General features: G+C 40.8%; 1 protein-coding gene across 1 annotated transcript in view; it reads left to right on the top strand.

The window, feature by feature from the left end:
• Positions 1-18,858, top strand: part of kcnk5b (potassium channel, subfamily K, member 5b) — a 32,882-nt gene that overhangs the window by 4,427 nt on the left and 9,597 nt on the right. The window contains exon 2 of the mRNA XM_058379181.1: positions 4,957-5,068. Within this exon, the coding sequence (XP_058235164.1) occupies positions 4,957-5,068 (112 nt within the window). The remainder of the gene's footprint in view (positions 1-4,956; positions 5,069-18,858) is intronic.

Here is an 18,858-nt window from a genome sequence, read left to right on the forward strand (position 1 = left end):
CATGGGACACAGAAAAGGACATGGAGAAGGACACAGGGAGGACACAGAAGAGGACATGGGGAAGACACAATACATAGAGCAGGACACAGGACATGGAGGAGGACACAGAAGAGGACACAGGACACAGAGAAGGACATGGGGGAGGACACAGAGAAGGACACAGGACATGGAGCAGGGCACAGAGGAGGACACGGAGAAGGACACAGGTCATGGAGCAGGACACATAGGACACATGACATAGGGGAGGACATGGAGAAGGAAATGGGGAGGACACAGGGAGAACATAGGAAAGGACACAGGACACAGAGAAGGACACAGCAGCTTGTCCTGCTCCAGCAGGACAAGGAGTAGAGCATGAGGAGGACACAGAGGAGGGCTTGGAGCAGGACGCAGAGGACACATGACATGGAGATGGACAGGGAGTAGGATACGGGAGAGAACACAGAGGAGGACACGAGGGATGACATGGGGGAGGACATAGAAATGGACACAGGATACGGAGGACAGGGAGTAGGACAGAGAGAAGGACATTTAGCAGGACACAGAGATGGACAGGGAGCAGGACACGGAGCAGACATGTAACACAGTCATCAGCAGTAGCTCTATCTGTTGGCCTGGTGTTCAGATGTAACTGTGGAAGTGAGTGATATATATGACAGTGTTTTATATCGACTAGACTCAAACACTGAACACCTCAAAGCTGCTGGACAATCGCTCCCGATTACTGTCCAGTCTATCAGCTGATGTCACTGTGAAGAAGCGAAGTGTCTCTCAGATCAACACTCTCTCCTAAACATATAACCTCTTATTAATGTGTTATACACTGGGTAATAACAGACAGTAAGCTCATATTTCCTCTAGTGTTAGGATTTATTACATTCCAGAAGGTGTTCTGGACTCACGCTCCGTATCTGGTGTCCAGCTGCCGGTTCCAGAGAGGGAGGGATTTTCTCAGTAGTTTTTATTTAATAACGTTAGAGAGTGAGAAGGAACAGGTGAAATATTTTTAAATGAATCATATCTTAGATTTGATTGCAGCTCTGTGGTCAGTGTCTGTGTTTTACTCAGTTAATAAACTCACTTCTGTTTCTTTTGTACAGAAACATGCCAGAAATCTGGAAGTCAATGCTGCGGTCAGGCTGAAGCTTCACATTAGTGTGAAGTTAATGGAGTTTAGGTTTCCTGTGCAAATATTTATTGCAGCTTAAAAATATACATTACTGTGTGTCGTCTTTGTGTCTCTGAGCTGTAGTTAACACTGTAGTGTTGATATAACCTTCACACACACGCACAAATGCACATACACACATGCATAAACGCAAACACATGCACAAACACACACACACACACATGCACAAACGCACACACACACATGCACAAACACACACACACACACACTCCTCTTTCTTTTCTCTAAATACTGTTCTTTGAAATGTGAGAAACATGTGCACGTAGACTGTGTGTGTGTTATTGCTGCAGGTTTGCTGCCTAAACTGTTGAAAAAGAAAGAATTTTGATCTTTTGATTTTTTTTATAATAATAATAATAAATATAGTTGATGATTGGGCCCAAGCAACGGTGCCATTGCCACCCAGGCACACCGGACACAGTGGGTACATGCATTTAAAGGGGAAATACCAAAAGGACAAGAGTGACAATTTGGGTCTAATGAAAGTGATCACAGCAAAGTCCACTGATGGCAAAAATATAACTGTCTCTCCATCTGAACTACATAAGGACAAAAGTGACAGTTTGGGTGTAATGAAACAGATCATAGCAATGTCCAGTGATGTCCAAAGGGACAATGACTCTTCCTCTAAACTATATTACTATATATATATATATATATATATATATATATATATATATATATATATATATATATATTACTCAGAAAAAGTTAAGGATATTTGGATTTTGGGTGAAATTTATGGAAAATGTAAAAAGTTCACACTACAGTGATATAATATCATGAAAGTAGGGCATTTAAGTAGAAGCTGCAATGGTGATTTCCTCATCTCAAACAATTTATTGAAACAAAATCCAACAACAGTGGTGGGTATACCACAACAAAAAATCTCAATGTCTCAATAATTTGTCATGTGCCCTTGACCATCAATTACAGCTTGACCACGACGTCTCATGCTGTTCACGAGTCGACTTATTGTCTGCTGAGGCATGGCATTCCACTCTTCTTAAAGGGCGGCCCTCAGGTCATTGAGGTTCTGGGGTGCAGGGTTACGAGCCTCTACACGGCGACTCGGCTGATCCCAGAGGTTTTCTATGGGATTCGGGTCTGGAGAAAGTGCAGGCCACTCCATTTGAGGTACCCCAGCCTCCAGCAGCCGTTCCCTAATGATGCGACCTCGATGAGCTGGAGCATTTCGTCCATGAAGATGAAATTAGGCCTGTGTTGTTCATGCAGGGGCACAATGACTGGATTAATGATGTTATTCAGGTAGTATTGGCTTGTCACTGTACCATTCACAAGATGTAGGGCAGTTCTGTATTGAGTGGACACACCTGCCCAGACTGTAACACCACCACAACAGTGGCTGATGCATAGCGCTCTCCTTGACGTCTCCAACATCGTTGGGTCCATCATTTCTGCTCAACGTGAATCGACTTTCATCAGAGAACAGCACTGAGGCCCACCGGTCCCTTGTTCAGCGTAAATGCTCCCTGGCCCGACGCCTGTGCCTGGTGGTGTGGTCAGGTACCCTTGCAGGTCGTCTAGCACGCAGACCACGCTGATGTAAAAGGTTTCGAATGGTCTGACGTGACACTTGGGTTCCTCTCACCTCCCTTAAATGTGCCTGGAGTTGAGTGGCGTTCATCATCCGGTCCCGCAGGGCACTGTTCACAATGAAGCGGTCATCAACGTGGGATGTGGCCAAAGGACGTCCACTTCTATGCCTTTCTGTGACTCTTCCAGTCTCTCTGTATCTCTGTCCCAACCTGCTGATGACACTCTGTGACACTCTAAGTGGCCACTTCCCTCTGAGAACATCCTGTTTGAAGCCTCACAATGGTGAGGTTCTGTTGATCAATTGTTAGGTGTGGTCTTGGTCTCATGATGTCAAAATGTGAACAGCATGATGAAGAGGACTGTTTAAATACCAATTCTAATGGAACCAGAAAATTTATTGGTGGATTCATGGATCAAACACCAGTTGTGAATTTTGCCGTTAAGCACCTTGTTAGAGAACAGCAAGTTCTGCAGAAAGTACTGAAACACTGAACAGTTGGACATGTACATTCAGAAGTGTAGAGAAGGTCAAATTAAGTTCACCTGGAAAGGTTATAGTGCATTTTAGGTGCATCCTGAAATTTCACCTGAAAGCCCAATATCCTTAACTTTTTGTGAGTAGTGTATAAATTGTGAACATGAAGCCATATTTAAAAAAAGAAATAAATAAAGGTGAAAGAGCTTCATCCATCTAGTGGACATAGTCTTGTACTGCAGGAGTCAGGCCAAAACCATGTTTAGTTAATAGACTGATAAATGTAAAAATTTGTTGTGAGCCGTTTGAGCATCACAAAAATCATGAAACTAAGCCAACTTACTCACAACCAGTTGTTCTTTATATGTGAAATGTTTTGAAACGTTTGGACTTTCCACTGTTAGCATATAAAAACATAAATTTTCTTCTATTATGTCAACTTTATTCAAAATATCACAAATTCCTTCACAGTTTCACATCAGCCATGTCTTGACATTATTCTGACTGATTTTGAACCAAATCGCGTGAAATTAAAGGACAATACATTAGATTTCTAAAAGTGACACACTTCCTGCTGCCAGGTGGTGGCGCTATGACTGAGACTCATATTTGTCATATCGCTGTGATCAGCTTTCTTCTCTTAACATCAAGTTGAGGTTTGATGTACATCACTTAATGTACACCGAAGTTATTAGCCACTTCCTGTTTCCTTTTATTCGCCATAAGTTTAAGGGCTCCTCACGGCTGAACCGTTTGAGATCAAAAATCCCTCATCAACTTTAGATCCTCAATGTCTTCAGATCATATTGGACCCTGTTTGGTCAAAATCATACAAATCCCCTAGGAGGAGTATATCAAATTCCACTGGGTGCATTTTTCAAACATCCCAAATTAACTGACTTCCTGTTAAGCAGGTTATAATAATGTCTTGAGATCATATTAGCCTGGGTTTGGTGGCGGTTGTATCAGTGTCTTGAGATCATATTACCCTGGGTTTGGTGGCGGTTGTATCAATTCCCTAGGAGGAGTATTTCAAATTCCATTGGGTGCGTTTTGCAAACAACTCAAAATACCTCACTTCCTGTGGATTAGACTTAATGACATGCAGTGTGAAAGTTGTTCAGTTCAATGAGATCTAAGTCTGTACCAAGTTTTACATGGATATGTGTAAGTGTGTATCAGCTGTGCAGCAAGATTTTACAGGGGGCGCTGTGACGGGTGTGTGACACACCCAGGGCCGAGCCACGGTGACGTCCTAATGGCCGCAGATTCCAACCTGTCTGCTGATTTTCAAGAGTTTTTGAGCATGTTAAGATCCCCAAAAGTGCCTGGATGATTGAAAAAAAAAGAAAAAAAAAAAGAGAAAAGAATAATTCTTAGAAGAACAAGAGGGCGCTCCACACTGCTAGGGCTTGGGCCCTAATAATAATAATAATCATAAGCATGAGTGCGTACAGAGGGAAGATATTAAATGTTGAAGTGTAGTGAATAATTAAGAATGATTTAATTTTTATTGTCCACTAAAGAGCGAGCATGGTTGCTGCTGTCCAGTCAGGTATTAAGTCAAGGTTATTTGACTCAAATGGTGTGGGTAATAGTTATCAGGTGAGTAATTAACACAGTGTTCACTATTACCAGGTTAATGTCATGTTCAGTGAATAGAAAAGAATTTAATCCTCATCCAGAAACCCAGTCTTCATCATTAACCCTGTGAATGTGTGTGTGTGTGTAGGTGGTGGCCACAGCAGCAGGTCAGGGGGTCACTATCACTGGAGAGAAACCCTACAACCCGTGGATATGGCAGAACGCCGTCATCTTCGCCGCCACTATCATCACCACCATCGGTAACACACACACACATATATATATATATATATATCTCTGTCGCTCTTCAGAGAACCCCTCCAAAATATTGGAACAACATGGCTTGTTTTACATAGATATATGTAATAAGAAATAAGAGACCACTGCAATTTACTCCTAAATCAGCATCTCTCGGAGTATGACAAGCATTCCATGCCAGTCTTTGTTAAATTTCTACACAAGCACACCTCATTCTGCTTAATGAGTCACTGATTTGGTGATGGCCTGAACCCAATCCTATTCAATGGGGAAAAGTATAAAAAAGTACTGCTGTAACACTCTCCTCTTGCAATGTGACCAGTTGGATGGTAAAAAAGTCTTTCAAAGGTAATTGGAAATTTAAAACTAACCATTGAACATGCCAAAAACAGTGAAAAGAGGTTTTCCAAGCTACAGCCTGGAAGAGGCCAAAAACGGGTCAATAACAAGCGAGATGACCACAAAATTATTCAAATGTCAATCAAGCACCGTAGGCTGACTTCAAGTGACCTTCAACAACTCTGGCAAACTAAGACTGGGGTGAAGTGTATGGCAAGAACGATTCAAAACAGGCTTCTACACGCAGGGCTGAAGTCATACAAACCCAGAAAAAAAGCCCTTCATCAGTGAAAAAGAGCCAGGCTGAAGTTTGCAAAAGACCACAGGAATTAGACTGTAGCAGACTGGAGTATGGTAATCTTTTCTGATGAGTCCAATTTTCAGCTTTGACTGTTCAAACACGTACTAGCTCTGAATATCTGCTTGAGTCATTACACAAACACAAACCTTCTGAAAAAGAGAGAAACCACTGGAGTAACAACCAGACGCTGAAAACTACCAAGAAAAACATCAGAAGCTGATGATGAAAACATTGTGAAACCCAAAAACATCAGGCACTGATCTCAACAGTAACCTCCACAGGACAGGGTGAAGGTCTCACAACACTTGAAGAAGATTTCAGAGAAGAAAGCTAACCTCTCATCAGCAGCAGGACTCAGAAGTAGGGCTGAAACAAGGAATTGATCAAATCAATAATAATTGGTAATAAAAATCGTTGTCAGCGAATGACTTTATCGATTAGTCGGCCGGCGCACATCACCACGCATTCAATCATAGCGTTGTTCCAGGCGGGAAGAATGGCAGAGAGTACAAGCACGTCGGATAAAAGTGTGTGACCCGAGTCCTCTAAGGCATGGGAGCATTAAATTCTGCACCAAATGTTGTAACTTGTAAACTTTGCAAAGCGGAGCTTCAGTGTCATGGAAGCACGACAGTGATGAACGAGCACATAAAAGATTTGTCATGTGCCATATTTGTGTGATTAATGTGTTGGTCATTCACACAGAACGTGTTTTATTCCTAATTCCTTTTCCATTATTTTTAATGAATGTGATAAATGAATGTTTTTGCCGTTGTGCTCCATCTTTTGCAGTCCCTCACGGGTCTCATGTTCAAATGATTTCTACTGTTTCAAACAGCGCAGCTCATCAACGTCACTCACAGAACATTAGACCAATCAGAAGGCCCCAGAGGCGGGGCAGTGCAGCTCAGCAATGTCACTCACAGATCATTGGACCAATCAGAAGGCCCCAGAGGCGGGGCAAGCATTTCAAAGCATGAGCTCCGTTTACAGTAGCAGGTTGTCATGGAAACTTCATGGCACATCCTGAGACCTTGGCGTTCTGTACTGCGCTTTTTAAACCCATCCCTAAACACTGAGTCTTGTATTTGTAAACACAAACATGCCTTCTGTGTGTGAGTGCTTTATTCTGTGTGAGTGCTTTATTCTGTGTGTGAGTGCTTTATTCTGTGTGAGTGCTTTATTCTGTGTGTGAGTGCTTTATTCTGTGTGAGTGCTTTATTCTGTGTGAGTGCTTTATTCTGTGTGTGAGTGCTTTATTCTGTGTGAGTGCTTTATTCCATGTGAGTGCTTTATTCTGTGTGAGTGCTTTATTCTGTGTGAGTGCTTTTTTCTGTGTGAGTGCTTTATTCTGTGTGAGTGCTTTATTCTGTGTGAATGCTTTATTCTGTGTGAGTGCTTTATTCTGTCTGAGTGCTTTATTCTTTGTGAGTGCTTTATTCTGTGAGTGCTTTATTCCGTGTGAGTGCTTTATTCTGTGTGAGTGCTTTATTCTGTGAGTGCTTTATTCTGAGTACTTTATTCCGTGTGAGTGCTTTATTCCGTGTGAGTGCTTTATTCTGTGAGTGCTTTATTCTGTGAGTGCTTTATTCTGTGAGTGCCTTATTCCGTGTGAGTGCTTTATTCCGTGTGAGTGCTTTATTCTGTGAGTGCTTTATTCTGTGAGTGCTTTATTCCGTGTGAGTGCTTTATTCTGTGTGTGAGTGCTTTATTCTGTGTGAGTGCTTTATTCTGTGTCAATGCTTTATTCTGTGTGAATGCTTTATTCTGTGTGAGTGCTTTATTCTGTGTGAGTGCTTTATTCTGTGTGTGAGTGGTTTATTCTGTGTGAGTTCTTTATTCTGTGTGAGTGCTTTATTCCGTGTGTGAGTGCTTTATTCCGTGTGTGAGTGCTTTATTCTGTGTGAGTGCTTTATTCCGTGTGTGAGTGCTTTATTCTGTGTGAGTGCTTTATTCCGTGTGTGAGTGCTTTATTCTGTGCGAGTGCTTTATTCCGTGTGAGTGCTTTATTCTGTGTGAGTGCTTTATTCTGTGTGTGAGTGCTTTATTCCATGTGAGTGCTTTATTCCATGTGAGTGCTTTATTCTGTGTGAGTGCTTTTTTCTGTGAGTGCTTTATTCCGTGTGAGTGCTTTATTCCATGTGAGTGCTTTATTCTGTGTGAGTGCTTTTTCTGTGTGAGTGCTTCATTCTGTGTGAGTGCTTTATTCTGTCTGTGAATGCTTTATTCTGTGTGAGTGCTTTATTCTGTGCGAGTGCTTTTTCTGTGAGTGCTTTATTCTGTGTGAGTGCTTTATTCCGTGTGAGTGCTTTATTCCATGTGAGTGCTTTATTCTGTGTATGAGTGCTTCATTCCGTGTGAGTGCTTTATTCCATGTGAGTGCTTTATTCTGTGTGTGAGTGCTTTATTCTGTGTGAGTGCTTTATTCTGTGTGTGTGAGTGCTTTATTCTGTGTGAGTGCTTTATTCTGTGTGAGTGCTTTATTCTGTGCGAGTGCTTTATTCCGTGTGAGTGCTTTATTCTGTGTGAGTGCTTTATTCTGTGTGTGAGTGCTTTATTCCATGTGAGTGCTTTATTCCATGTGAGTGCTTTATTCTGTGTGAGTGCTTTTTTCTGTGAGTGCTTTATTCCGTGTGAGTGCTTTATTCCATGTGAGTGCTTTATTCCGTGTGAGTGCTTTATTCCATGTGAGTGCTTTATTCCATGTGAGTGCTTTATTCTGTGTGAGTGCTTTTTTCTGTGTGAGTGCTTCATTCTGTGTGAGTGCTTTATTCTGTGTGTGAATGCTTTATTCTGTGTGAGTGCTTTATTCTGTGCGAGTGCTTTTTCTGTGTGAGTGCTTTATTCCGTGTGAGTGCTTTATTCCATGTGAGTGCTTTATTCTGTGTATGAGTGCTTCATTCCGTGTGAGTGCTTTATTCTGTGTGTGAGTGCTTTATTCCGTGTGAGTGCTTTATTCCATGTGAGTGCTTTATTCTGTGTGTGAGTGCTTTATTCTGTGTGAGTGCTTTATTCTGTGTGTGAGTGCTTTATTCTGTGTGTGAGTGCTTTATTCTATGTGAGTACTTTATTCTGTGTGAGTGCTTTATTCTGTGTGAGTGCTTTATTCCGTGTGAGTGCTTTATTCCGTGTGAGTGCTTTATTGCGTGTGAGTGCTTTTTTCCGTGTGTGAGTGCTTTATTCTGTGTGAATGCTTTATTTTGTGTGTGCTTTATTCTGTGTGAATGCTTTATTCTGTGTGAGTGCTTTATTCTGTGTGAGTGCTTTATTCCGTTTGAGTGCTTTTTTCCGTGTGTGAGTGCTTTATTCTGTGTGAGTGCTTTATTCTGTGTGTGAGTGCTTTATTCCATGTGAGTGCTTCATTCCATGAGTGCTTCATTTTGTGTGAGTGCTTTTTTCTGTGAGTGCTTTATTCCGTGTGAGTGCTTTATTCCATGTGAGTGCTTTATTCCATGTGAGTGCTTCATTCCATGAGTGCTTCATTTTGTGTGAGTGCTTTTTTCTGTGAGTGCTTTATTCCGTGTGAGTGCTTTATTCCATGTGAGTGCTTTATTCCATGTGAGTGCTTTATTCTGTGTGAGTGCTTTTTTCTGTGTGAGTGCTTCATTCTGTGTTTGAATGCTTTATTCCATGTGAGTGCTTTATTCCATGTGAGTGCTTTATTCTGTGTGAGTGCTTTTTTCTGTGAGTGCTTTATTCCGTGTGAGTGCTTTATTCCATGTGAGTGCTTTATTCTGTGTGAGAATGCTTTATTCTGTGTGAGAATGCTTTATTCTGTGTGTGAGTGCGTGCTTTATTGTGTGTGCGAGTGCTTTATTCCGTGCGAGTGCTTTATTCTGTGAGTGCTTTTTTCCGTGTGAGTGCTTTTTTCCGTGTGAGTGCTTTTTTCCGTGTGAGTGCTTTATTCTGTGAGTGCTTTATTGTGTGTGAGAGTGCTTTATTGTGTGTGAGAGTGCTTTATTGTGTGAGAGAGTGCTTTATTGTGTGAGAGAGTGCTTTATTCTGTGGGAATGCTTTATTTTGTGTGTGCTTTATTCTGTGTGAATGCTTTATTCTGTGTGAGTGCTTTATTCTGTGTGTGAGTGCTTTATTCCATTTGAGTGCTTTTTTCCGTGTGTGAGTGCTTTATTCTGTGTGAGTGCTTTATTCTGTGTGAGTGCTTTATTCCATGTGAGTGCTTCATTCCATGAGTGCTTCATTTTGTGTGAGTGCTTTATTCCATGTGAGTGCTTTATTCTGTGTGAGTGCTTTTTTCTGTGAGTGCTTTATTCCGTGTGAGTGCTTTATTCCATGTGAGTGCTTCATTCTGTGTGAGTGCTTTATTCTGTGTGTGAATGCTTTATTCTGTGTGAGTGCTTTATTCTGTGCGAGTGCTTTTTCTGTGTGAGTGCTTTATTCCGTGTGAGTGCTTTATTCCATGTGAGTGCTTTATTCTGTGTATGAGTGCTTCATTCCGTGTGAGTGCTTTATTCTGTGTGTGAGTGCTTCATTCCGTGTGAGTGCTTTATTGTGTGTGAGTGCTTTATTCCATGTGAGTGCTTTATTCTGTGTGTGAGTGCTTTATTCTGTGTGAGTGCTTTATTCTGTGTGTGAGTGCTTTATTCTGTGTGAGTGCTTTATTCTGTGTGAGTGCTTTATTCCGTGTGAGTGCTTTATTCCGTGTGAGTGCTTTATTCTGTGTATGAGTGCTTCATTCCGTGTGAGTGCTTTTTTCTGTGTGTGAGTGCTTTATTGCGTGTGAGTGCTTTTTTCCGTGTGTGAGTGCTTTATTCTGTGTGTGAGTGCTTTATTCCATGTGAGTACTTTATTCTGTGTGAGTGCTTTTTTCTGTGTGAATGCTTTATTCTGTGTGTGAGTGCTTTATTCTGTGTGAGTGCTTTATTCTGTGTGAGTGCTTCATACTGTGTGTGAGTGCTTTATTCTGTGTGAGTGCTTTATTCTGTGTGTGAGTGCTTTATTCTGTGTGTGAATGCTTTATTCTGTGTGAGTGCTTCATTCTGTGTGTGAGTGCTTTTTTCTGTGTGAATGCTTTATTCTGTGTGAGTGCTTTATTCTGTCTGAGTGCTTTATTCTGTGTGTGAGTGCTTTATTCTGTGTGAGTGCTTTATTCTTTGTGAGTGCTTTATTCTGTGAGTGCTTTATTCCGTGTGAGTGCTTTATTCTGTGTGAGTGCTTTATTCTGTGAGTGCTTTATTCTGAGTACTTTATTCCGTGCGAGTGCTTTATTCCGTGTGAGTGCTTTATTCTGTGAGTGCTTTATTCTGTGAGTGCTTTATTCTGTGAGTGCCTTATTCCGTGTGAGTGCTTTATTCCGTGTGAGTGCTTTATTCTGTGAGTGCTTTATTCTGTGAGTGCTTTATTCCGTGTGAGTGCTTTATTCTGTGTGTGAGTGCTTTATTCTGTGTGAGTGCTTTATTCTGTGTCAATGCTTTATTCTGTGTGAATGCTTTATTCTGTGTGAGTGCTTTATTCTGTGTGAGTGCTTTATTCTGTGTGTGAGTGGTTTATTCTGTGTGAGTTCTTTATTCTGTGTGAGTGCTTTATTCTGTGTGTGAGTGCTTTATTCCGTGTGTGAGTGCTTTATTCTGTGTGAGTGCTTTATTCCGTGTGTGAGTGCTTTATTCCGTGTGATTGCTTTATTCCGTGTGTGAGTGCTTTATTCTGTGTGAGTGCTTTATTCCGTGTGAGTGCTTTATTCTGTGTGTGAGTGCTTTATTCTGTGTGTGAGTGCTTTATTCTATGTGAGTACTTTATTCTGTGTGAGTGCTTTATTCTGTGTGAGTGCTTTATTCCGTGTGAGTGCTTTATTCCGTGTGAGTGCTTTATTGCGTGTGAGTGCTTTTTTCCGTGTGTGAGTGCTTTATTCTGTGTGAATGCTTTATTTTGTGTGTGCTTTATTCTGTGTGAATGCTTTATTCTGTGTGAGTGCTTTATTCTGTGTGAGTGCTTTATTCCGTTTGAGTGCTTTTTTCCGTGTGTGAGTGCTTTATTCTGTGTGAGTGCTTTATTCTGTGTGTGAGTGCTTTATTCCATGTGAGTGCTTCATTCCATGAGTGCTTCATTTTGTGTGAGTGCTTTTTTCTGTGAGTGCTTTATTCCGTGTGAGTGCTTTATTCCATGTGAGTGCTTTATTCCATGTGAGTGCTTCATTCCATGAGTGCTTCATTTTGTGTGAGTGCTTTTTTCTGTGAGTGCTTTATTCCGTGTGAGTGCTTTATTCCATGTGAGTGCTTTATTCCATGTGAGTGCTTTATTCTGTGTGAGTGCTTTTTTCTGTGTGAGTGCTTCATTCTGTGTTTGAATGCTTTATTCCATGTGAGTGCTTTATTCCATGTGAGTGCTTTATTCTGTGTGAGTGCTTTTTTCTGTGAGTGCTTTATTCCGTGTGAGTGCTTTATTCCATGTGAGTGCTTTATTCTGTGTGAGTGCTTTATTCTGTGTGAGTGCTTTATGCTGTGTGTGAGTGCTTTATTCTGTGTGAGTGCTTTATTCCGTGTGAGTGCTTTATTCCGTGTGAGTGCTTTATTCCGTGTGAGTGCTTTATTGCGTGTGAGTGCTTTTTTCCGTGTGAGTGCTTTATTCTGTGTGAGTGCTTTATTCTGTGTGTGAGTGCTTTATTCTGTGTGTGAGTGCTTTATTCTATGTGAGTACTTTATTCTGTGTGAGTGCTTTATTCTGTGGGAATGCTTTATTTTGTGTGTGCTTTATTCTGTGTGAATGCTTTATTCTGTGTGAGTGCTTTATTCTGTGTGTGAGTGCTTTATTCCGTTTGAGTGCTTTTTTCCGTGTGTGAGTGCTTTATTCTGTGTGAGTGCTTTATTCTGTGTGAGTGCTTTATTCCATGTGAGTGCTTCATTCCATGAGTGCTTCATTTTGTGTGAGTGCTTTTTTCTGTGATTGCTTTATTCCGTGTGAGTGCTTTATTCCATGTGAGTGCTTTATTCCATGTGAGTGCTTTATTCTGTGTGAGTGCTTTTTTCTGTGTGAGTGCTTATTCTGTGTGTGAGTGCTTTATTCCATGTGAGTGCTTTATTCTGTGTGAGTGCTTTTTTCTGTGAGTGCTTTATTCCGTGTGAGTGCTTTATTCCATGTGAGTGCTTTATTCCATGTGAGTGCTTTATTCTGTGTGAGTGCTTTTTTCTGTGTGAGTGCTTTATTCTGTGTGAGTGCTTTATTCTGTGTGAGTGCTTTATTCTGTGCGAGTGCTTTTTTCTGTGAGTGCTTTATTCCGTGTGAGTGCTTTATTCCATGTGAGTGCTTTATTCTGTGTATGAGTGCTTCATTCCGTGTGAGTGCTTTATTGTGTGTGAGTGCTTTATTCCATGTGAGTGCTTTATTCTGTGTGTGAGTGCTTTATTCTGTGTGAGTGCTTTATTCTGTGTGTGAGTGCTTTATTCTGTGTGAGTGCTTTATTCTGTGTGAGTGCTTTATTCCGTGTGAGTGCTTTATTCCGTGTGAGTGCTTTATTCTGTGTATGAGTGCTTCATTCCGTGTGAGTGCTTTTTTCTGTGTGTGAGTGCTTTATTGCGTGTGAGTGCTTTTTTCCGTGTGTGAGTGCTTTATTCTGTGTGAGTGCTTTATTCCATGTGAGTACTTTATTCTGTGTGAGTGCTTTTTTCTGTGTGAATGCTTTATTTTGTGTGAGTGCTTTATTCTGTGTGTGAGTGCTTTATTCCGTTTGAGTGCTTTTTTCCGTGTGTGAGTGCTTTATTCTGTGTGAGTGCTTTATTCTGTGTGTGAGTGCTTTATTCTGTGTGTGAATGCTTTATTCTGTGTGAGTGCTTCATTCTGTGTGTGAGTGCTTTATTCTGTGTGTGAGTTCTTTATTCTGTGTGTGAGTGCTTTATTCCATGTGAGTGCTTTATTCCATGAGTGCTTCATTTTGTGTGAGTGCTTTTTTCTGTGAGTGCTTTATTCCATGTGAGTGCTTTATTCCATGTGAGTGCTTTATTCCATGTGAGTGCTTTATTCTGTGTGAGTGCTTTTTTCTGTGTGAGTGCTTCATTCTGTGTGAGTGCTTTATTCTGTGTGAATGCTTTATTCTGCATGAGTGCTTTATTCCATGTGTGAGTGCGTTATTCCGTGTGAGTGCTTTATTCCGTGTGAGTGCTTTATTCCGTGTGAGTGCTTTATTCTGTGTGTGAGTGCTTCATTCCGTTTGAGTGCTTTTTTCCATGTGTGAGTGCTTTATTCTGTGTGAGTGCTTTATTCTGTGTGTGAGTGCTTTATTCCATGTGAGTGCTTCATTCCATGAGTGCTTCATTTTGTGTGAGTGCTTTTTTCTGTGAGTGCTTTATTCCGTGTGAGTGCTTTATTCCATGTGAGTGCTTTATTCCATGTGAGTGCTTTATTCTGTGAGTGCTTTTTTCTGTGTGAGTGCTTATTCTGTGTGTGAGTGCTTTATTCCATGTGAGTGCTTTATTCTGTGTGAGTGCTTTTTTCTGTGTGAGTGCTTTATTCTGTGTGAGTGCTTTATTCTGTGTGTGAATGCTTTATTCTGTGTGAGTGCTTTATTCTGTGCGAGTGCTTTTTTCTGTGAGTGCTTTATTCCATGTGAGTGCTTTATTCTGTGTATGAGTGCTTCATTCCGTGTGAGTGCTTTATTCTGTGTGTGAGTGCTTTATTCCATGTGAGTGCTTTATTCTGTGTGTGAGTGCTTTATTCTGTGTGAGTGCTTTATTCTGTGTGTGAGTGCTTTATTCTGTGTGAGTGCTTTATTCTGTGTGAGTGCTTTATTCCGTGTGAGTGCTTTATTCCGTGCGAGTGCTTTATTCTGTGTATGAGTGATTTTTTCTGTGTGAGTGCTTTATTGCGTGTGAGTGCTTTTTTCCGTGTGTGAGTGCTTTATTCTGTGTGAGTGCTTTATTCTGTGTGTGAGTGCTTTATTCCATGTGAGTACTTTATTCTGTGTGAGTGCTTTTTTCTGTGTGAATGCTTTATTTTGTGTCAGTGCTTTATTCTGTGTGTGAGTGCTTTATTCCGTTTGAGTGCTTTTTTCCGTGTGAGTGCTTTATTCTGTGTGAGTGCTTTATTCTGTGTGTGAGTGCTTTATTCTGTGTGTGAGTGCTTCATTCTGTGTGAGTGCTTCATACTGTGTGTGAGTGCTTTATTCTGTGTGAGTGCTTTATTCTGTGTGTGAGTGCTTTATTCTGTGTGTGAGTGCTTTATTCTGTGTGTGAGTGCTTTATTCCATGTGAGTGCTTTATTCCATGAGTGCTTCATTTTGTGTGAGTGCTTTTTTCTGTGAGTGCTTTATTCCGTGTGAGTGCTTTATTCCATGTGAGTGCTTTATTCTGTGTGAGTGCTTTTTTCTGTGTGAGTGCTTCATTCTGTGTTAGTGCTTTATTCTGTGTGAATGCTTTATTCTGCATGAGTGCTTTATTCCATGTGTGAGTGCTTTATTCCGTGTGAGTGCTTTATTCCGTGTGAGTGCTTTATTCCGTGTGAGTGCTTTATTCTGTGTGTGAGTGCTTCATTCCGTGTGACTGCTTTATTCTGTGTGTGAGTGCTTTATTCTGTGTGTGAGTGCTTTATTCCGTGTGAGTGCTTTATTCCGTGTGAGTGCTTTATTCTGTGTGTGAGTGCTTTATTCTGTGTGAATGCTTTATTCCGTGTGAGTGCTTTATTCCGTGTGAGTGCTTTATTCTGTGTGTGAGTGCTTTATTCTGTGTGTGAGTGCTTTATTCTGTGTGAATGCTTTATTCTGTGTGAATGCTTTATTCTGTGTGAGTGCATTGCTTTATTCTGTGAGTGCTTTATTCTGTGTGTAAGTGCTTTATTCTGTGTGAGTGCTTTATTCTGTGTGAATGCTTTATTCTGTGTGAGTGCAGTGCTTTATACTGTGTGTGCTTTATTCTGTGTGAGTGCTTTATTCTGTGTGTGAGTGCTTTATTCTGTGTGTGAGTGCTTTATTCTGTGTGACTGCTTCATACTGTGTGTGAGTGCTTTATTCTGTGTGTGAGTGCTTTATTCTGTGTGTGAGTGCTTTGTTCTGTGTGAGTGCTTTATTCCATGTGAGTGCTTTATTCCATGAGTGCTTCATTTTGTGTGAGTGCTTTATTCCATGTGAGTGCTTTATTCCATGTGAGTGCTTTATTCCATGTGAGTGCTTTATTCTGTGTGAGTGCTTTTTTCTGTGTGAGTGCTTCATTCTGTGTGAGTGCTTTATTCTGTGTGAATGCTTTATTCTGCATGAGTGCTTTATTCCATGTGTGAGTGCGTTATTCCGTGTGAGTGCTTTATTCCGTGTGAGTGCTTTATTCCGTGTGAGTGCTTTATTCTGTGTGTGAGTGCTTCATTCCGTTTGAGTGCTTTTTTCCATGTGTGAGTGCTTTATTCTGTGTGAGTGCTTTATTCTGTGTGTGAGTGCTTTATTCCATGTGAGTGCTTCATTCCATGAGTGCTTCATTTTGTGTGAGTGCTTTTTTCTGTGAGTGCTTTATTCCGTGTGAGTGCTTTATTCCATGTGAGTGCTTTATTCCATGTGAGTGCTTTATTCTGTGAGTGCTTTTTTCTGTGTGAGTGCTTATTCTGTGTGTGAGTGCTTTATTCCATGTGAGTGCTTTATTCTGTGTGAGTGCTTTTTTCTGTGTGAGTGCTTTATTCTGTGTGAGTGCTTTATTCTGTGTGTGAATGCTTTATTCTGTGTGAGTGCTTTATTCTGTGCGAGTGCTTTTTTCTGTGAGTGCTTTATTCCATGTGAGTGCTTTATTCTGTGTATGAGTGCTTCATTCCGTGTGAGTGCTTTATTCTGTGTGTGAGTGCTTTATTCCATGTGAGTGCTTTATTCTGTGTGTGAGTGCTTTATTCTGTGTGAGTGCTTTATTCTGTGTGTGAGTGCTTTATTCTGTGTGAGTGCTTTATTCTGTGTGAGTGCTTTATTCCGTGTGAGTGCTTTATTCCGTGCGAGTGCTTTATTCTGTGTATGAGTGATTTTTTCTGTGTGAGTGCTTTATTGCGTGTGAGTGCTTTTTTCCGTGTGTGAGTGCTTTATTCTGTGTGAGTGCTTTATTCTGTGTGTGAGTGCTTTATTCCATGTGAGTACTTTATTCTGTGTGAGTGCTTTTTTCTGTGTGAATGCTTTATTTTGTGTGAGTGCTTTATTCTGTGTGTGAGTGCTTTATTCTGTGTGAGTGCTTTATTCTGTGTGAGTACTTTATTCTGTGTGAGTGCTTTATTCTGTGTGTGAGTGCTTTATTCTGTGTGAGTGCTTTATCCTGTGTGAGTGCTTCATACTGTGTGTGAGTGCTTTATTCTGTGTGAGTGCTTCATACTGTGTGTGAGTGCTTTATTCTGTGTGTGAGTGCTTTATTCTGTGTGTGAGTGCTTTATTCCGTGTGAGTGCTTTATTCCATGAGTGCTTCATTTTGTGTGAGTGCTTTTTTCTGTGAGTGCTTTATTCTGTGTGAGTGCTTTATTCTGTGTGTGAGTGCTTTATTCTGTGTGAGAGTGCTTTATTCTTTGTGTGAGTGCTTTATTCTTTGTGAGTGCTTTATTCTGTGTGTGAGTGCTTTATTCTGCATGAGTGCTTTATTCCATGTGTGAGTGCTTTATTCCGTGTGAGTGCTTTATTCCGTGTGAGTGCTTTATTCCGTGTGAGTGCTTTATTCTGTGTGTGAGTGCTTCATTCCGTGTGACTGCTTTATTCTGTGTGTGAGTGCTTTATTCTGTGTGTGAGTGCTTTATTCCGTGTGAGTGCTTTATTCCGTGTGAGTGCTTTATTCTGTGTGTGAGTGCTTTATTCTGTGTGAATGCTTTATTCCGTGTGAGTGCTTTATTCCGTGTGAGTGCTTTATTCTGTGTGTGAGTGCTTTATTCTGTGTGTGAGTGCTTTATTCTGTGTGAATGCTTTATTCTGTGTGAATGCTTTATTCTGTGTGAGTGCATTGCTTTATTCTGTGAGTGCTTTATTCTGTGTGTAAGTGCTTTATTCTGTGTGAGTGCTTTATTCTGTGTGAATGCTTTATTCTGTGTGAGTGCAGTGCTTTATACTGTGTGTGCTTTATTCTGTGTGAGTGCTTTATTCTGTGTGTGAGTGCTTTATTCTGTGTGTGAGTGCTTTATTCTGTGTGAGTGCTTCATACTGTGTGTGAGTGCTTTATTCTGTGTGTGAGTGCTTTATTCTGTGTGTGAGTGCTTTGTTCTGTGTGAGTGCTTTATTCCATGTGAGTGCTTTATTCCATGAGTGCTTCATTTTGTGTGAGTGCTTTATTCCGTGTGAGTGCTTTATTCCATGTGAGTGCTTTATTCCATGTGAGTGCTTTATTCTGTGTGAATGCTTTTTTCTGTGTGAGTGCTTCATTCTGTGTGAGTGTTTATTCTGTTTGAATGCTTTATTCTGCATGAGTGCTTTATTCCATGTGTGAGTGCTTTATTCCGTGTGAGTGCTTTATTCTGTGTGAGTGCTTTATTCTGTGTGTGAGTGCTTTATTCTGTGTGTGAGTGCTTTATTCTGTGTGAGTGCTTTATTCTGTGTGAGTGCTTTATTCTGTGTGTGAGTGCTTTATTCTGTGTGAGTGCTTTATTCCATGTGAGTGCTTTATTCTGTGTGAGTGCTTTATTCTGTGTGAGTGCTTTTTTCTGTGTGAGTGCTTTATTCTGTGTGAGTGCTTTATTCTGTGTGAATGCTTTATTCTGTGTGAGTGCTTTATTCTGTCTGAGTGCTTTATTCTTTGTGAGTGCTTTATTCTGTGAGTGCTTTATTCCGTGTGAGTGCTTTATTCTGTGTGAGTGCTTTATTCTGTGAGTGCTTTATTCTGAGTACTTTATTCCGTGCGAGTGCTTTATTCCGTGTGAGTGCTTTATTCTGTGTGTGAGTGCTTTATTCTGTGTGTGAGTGCTTTATTCTATGTGAGTACTTTATTCTGTGTGAGTGCTTTATTCTGTGGGAATGCTTTATTTTGTGTGTGCTTTATTCTGTGTGAATGCTTTATTCTGTGTGAGTGCTTTATTCTGTGTGTGAGTGCTTTATTCCGTTTGAGTGCTTTTTTCCGTGTGTGAGTGCTTTATTCTGTGTGAGTGCTTTATTCTGTGTGAGTGCTTTATTCCATGTGAGTGCTTCATTCCATGAGTGCTTCATTTTGTGTGAGTGCTTTTTTCTGTGATTGCTTTATTCCGTGTGAGTGCTTTATTCCATGTGAGTGCTTTATTCCA

This window comes from Hemibagrus wyckioides, linkage group LG25 (genome assembly GCF_019097595.1).
Source record: "Hemibagrus wyckioides isolate EC202008001 linkage group LG25, SWU_Hwy_1.0, whole genome shotgun sequence".
Taxonomy (NCBI): Eukaryota; Metazoa; Chordata; class Actinopteri; order Siluriformes; family Bagridae; genus Hemibagrus; species Hemibagrus wyckioides.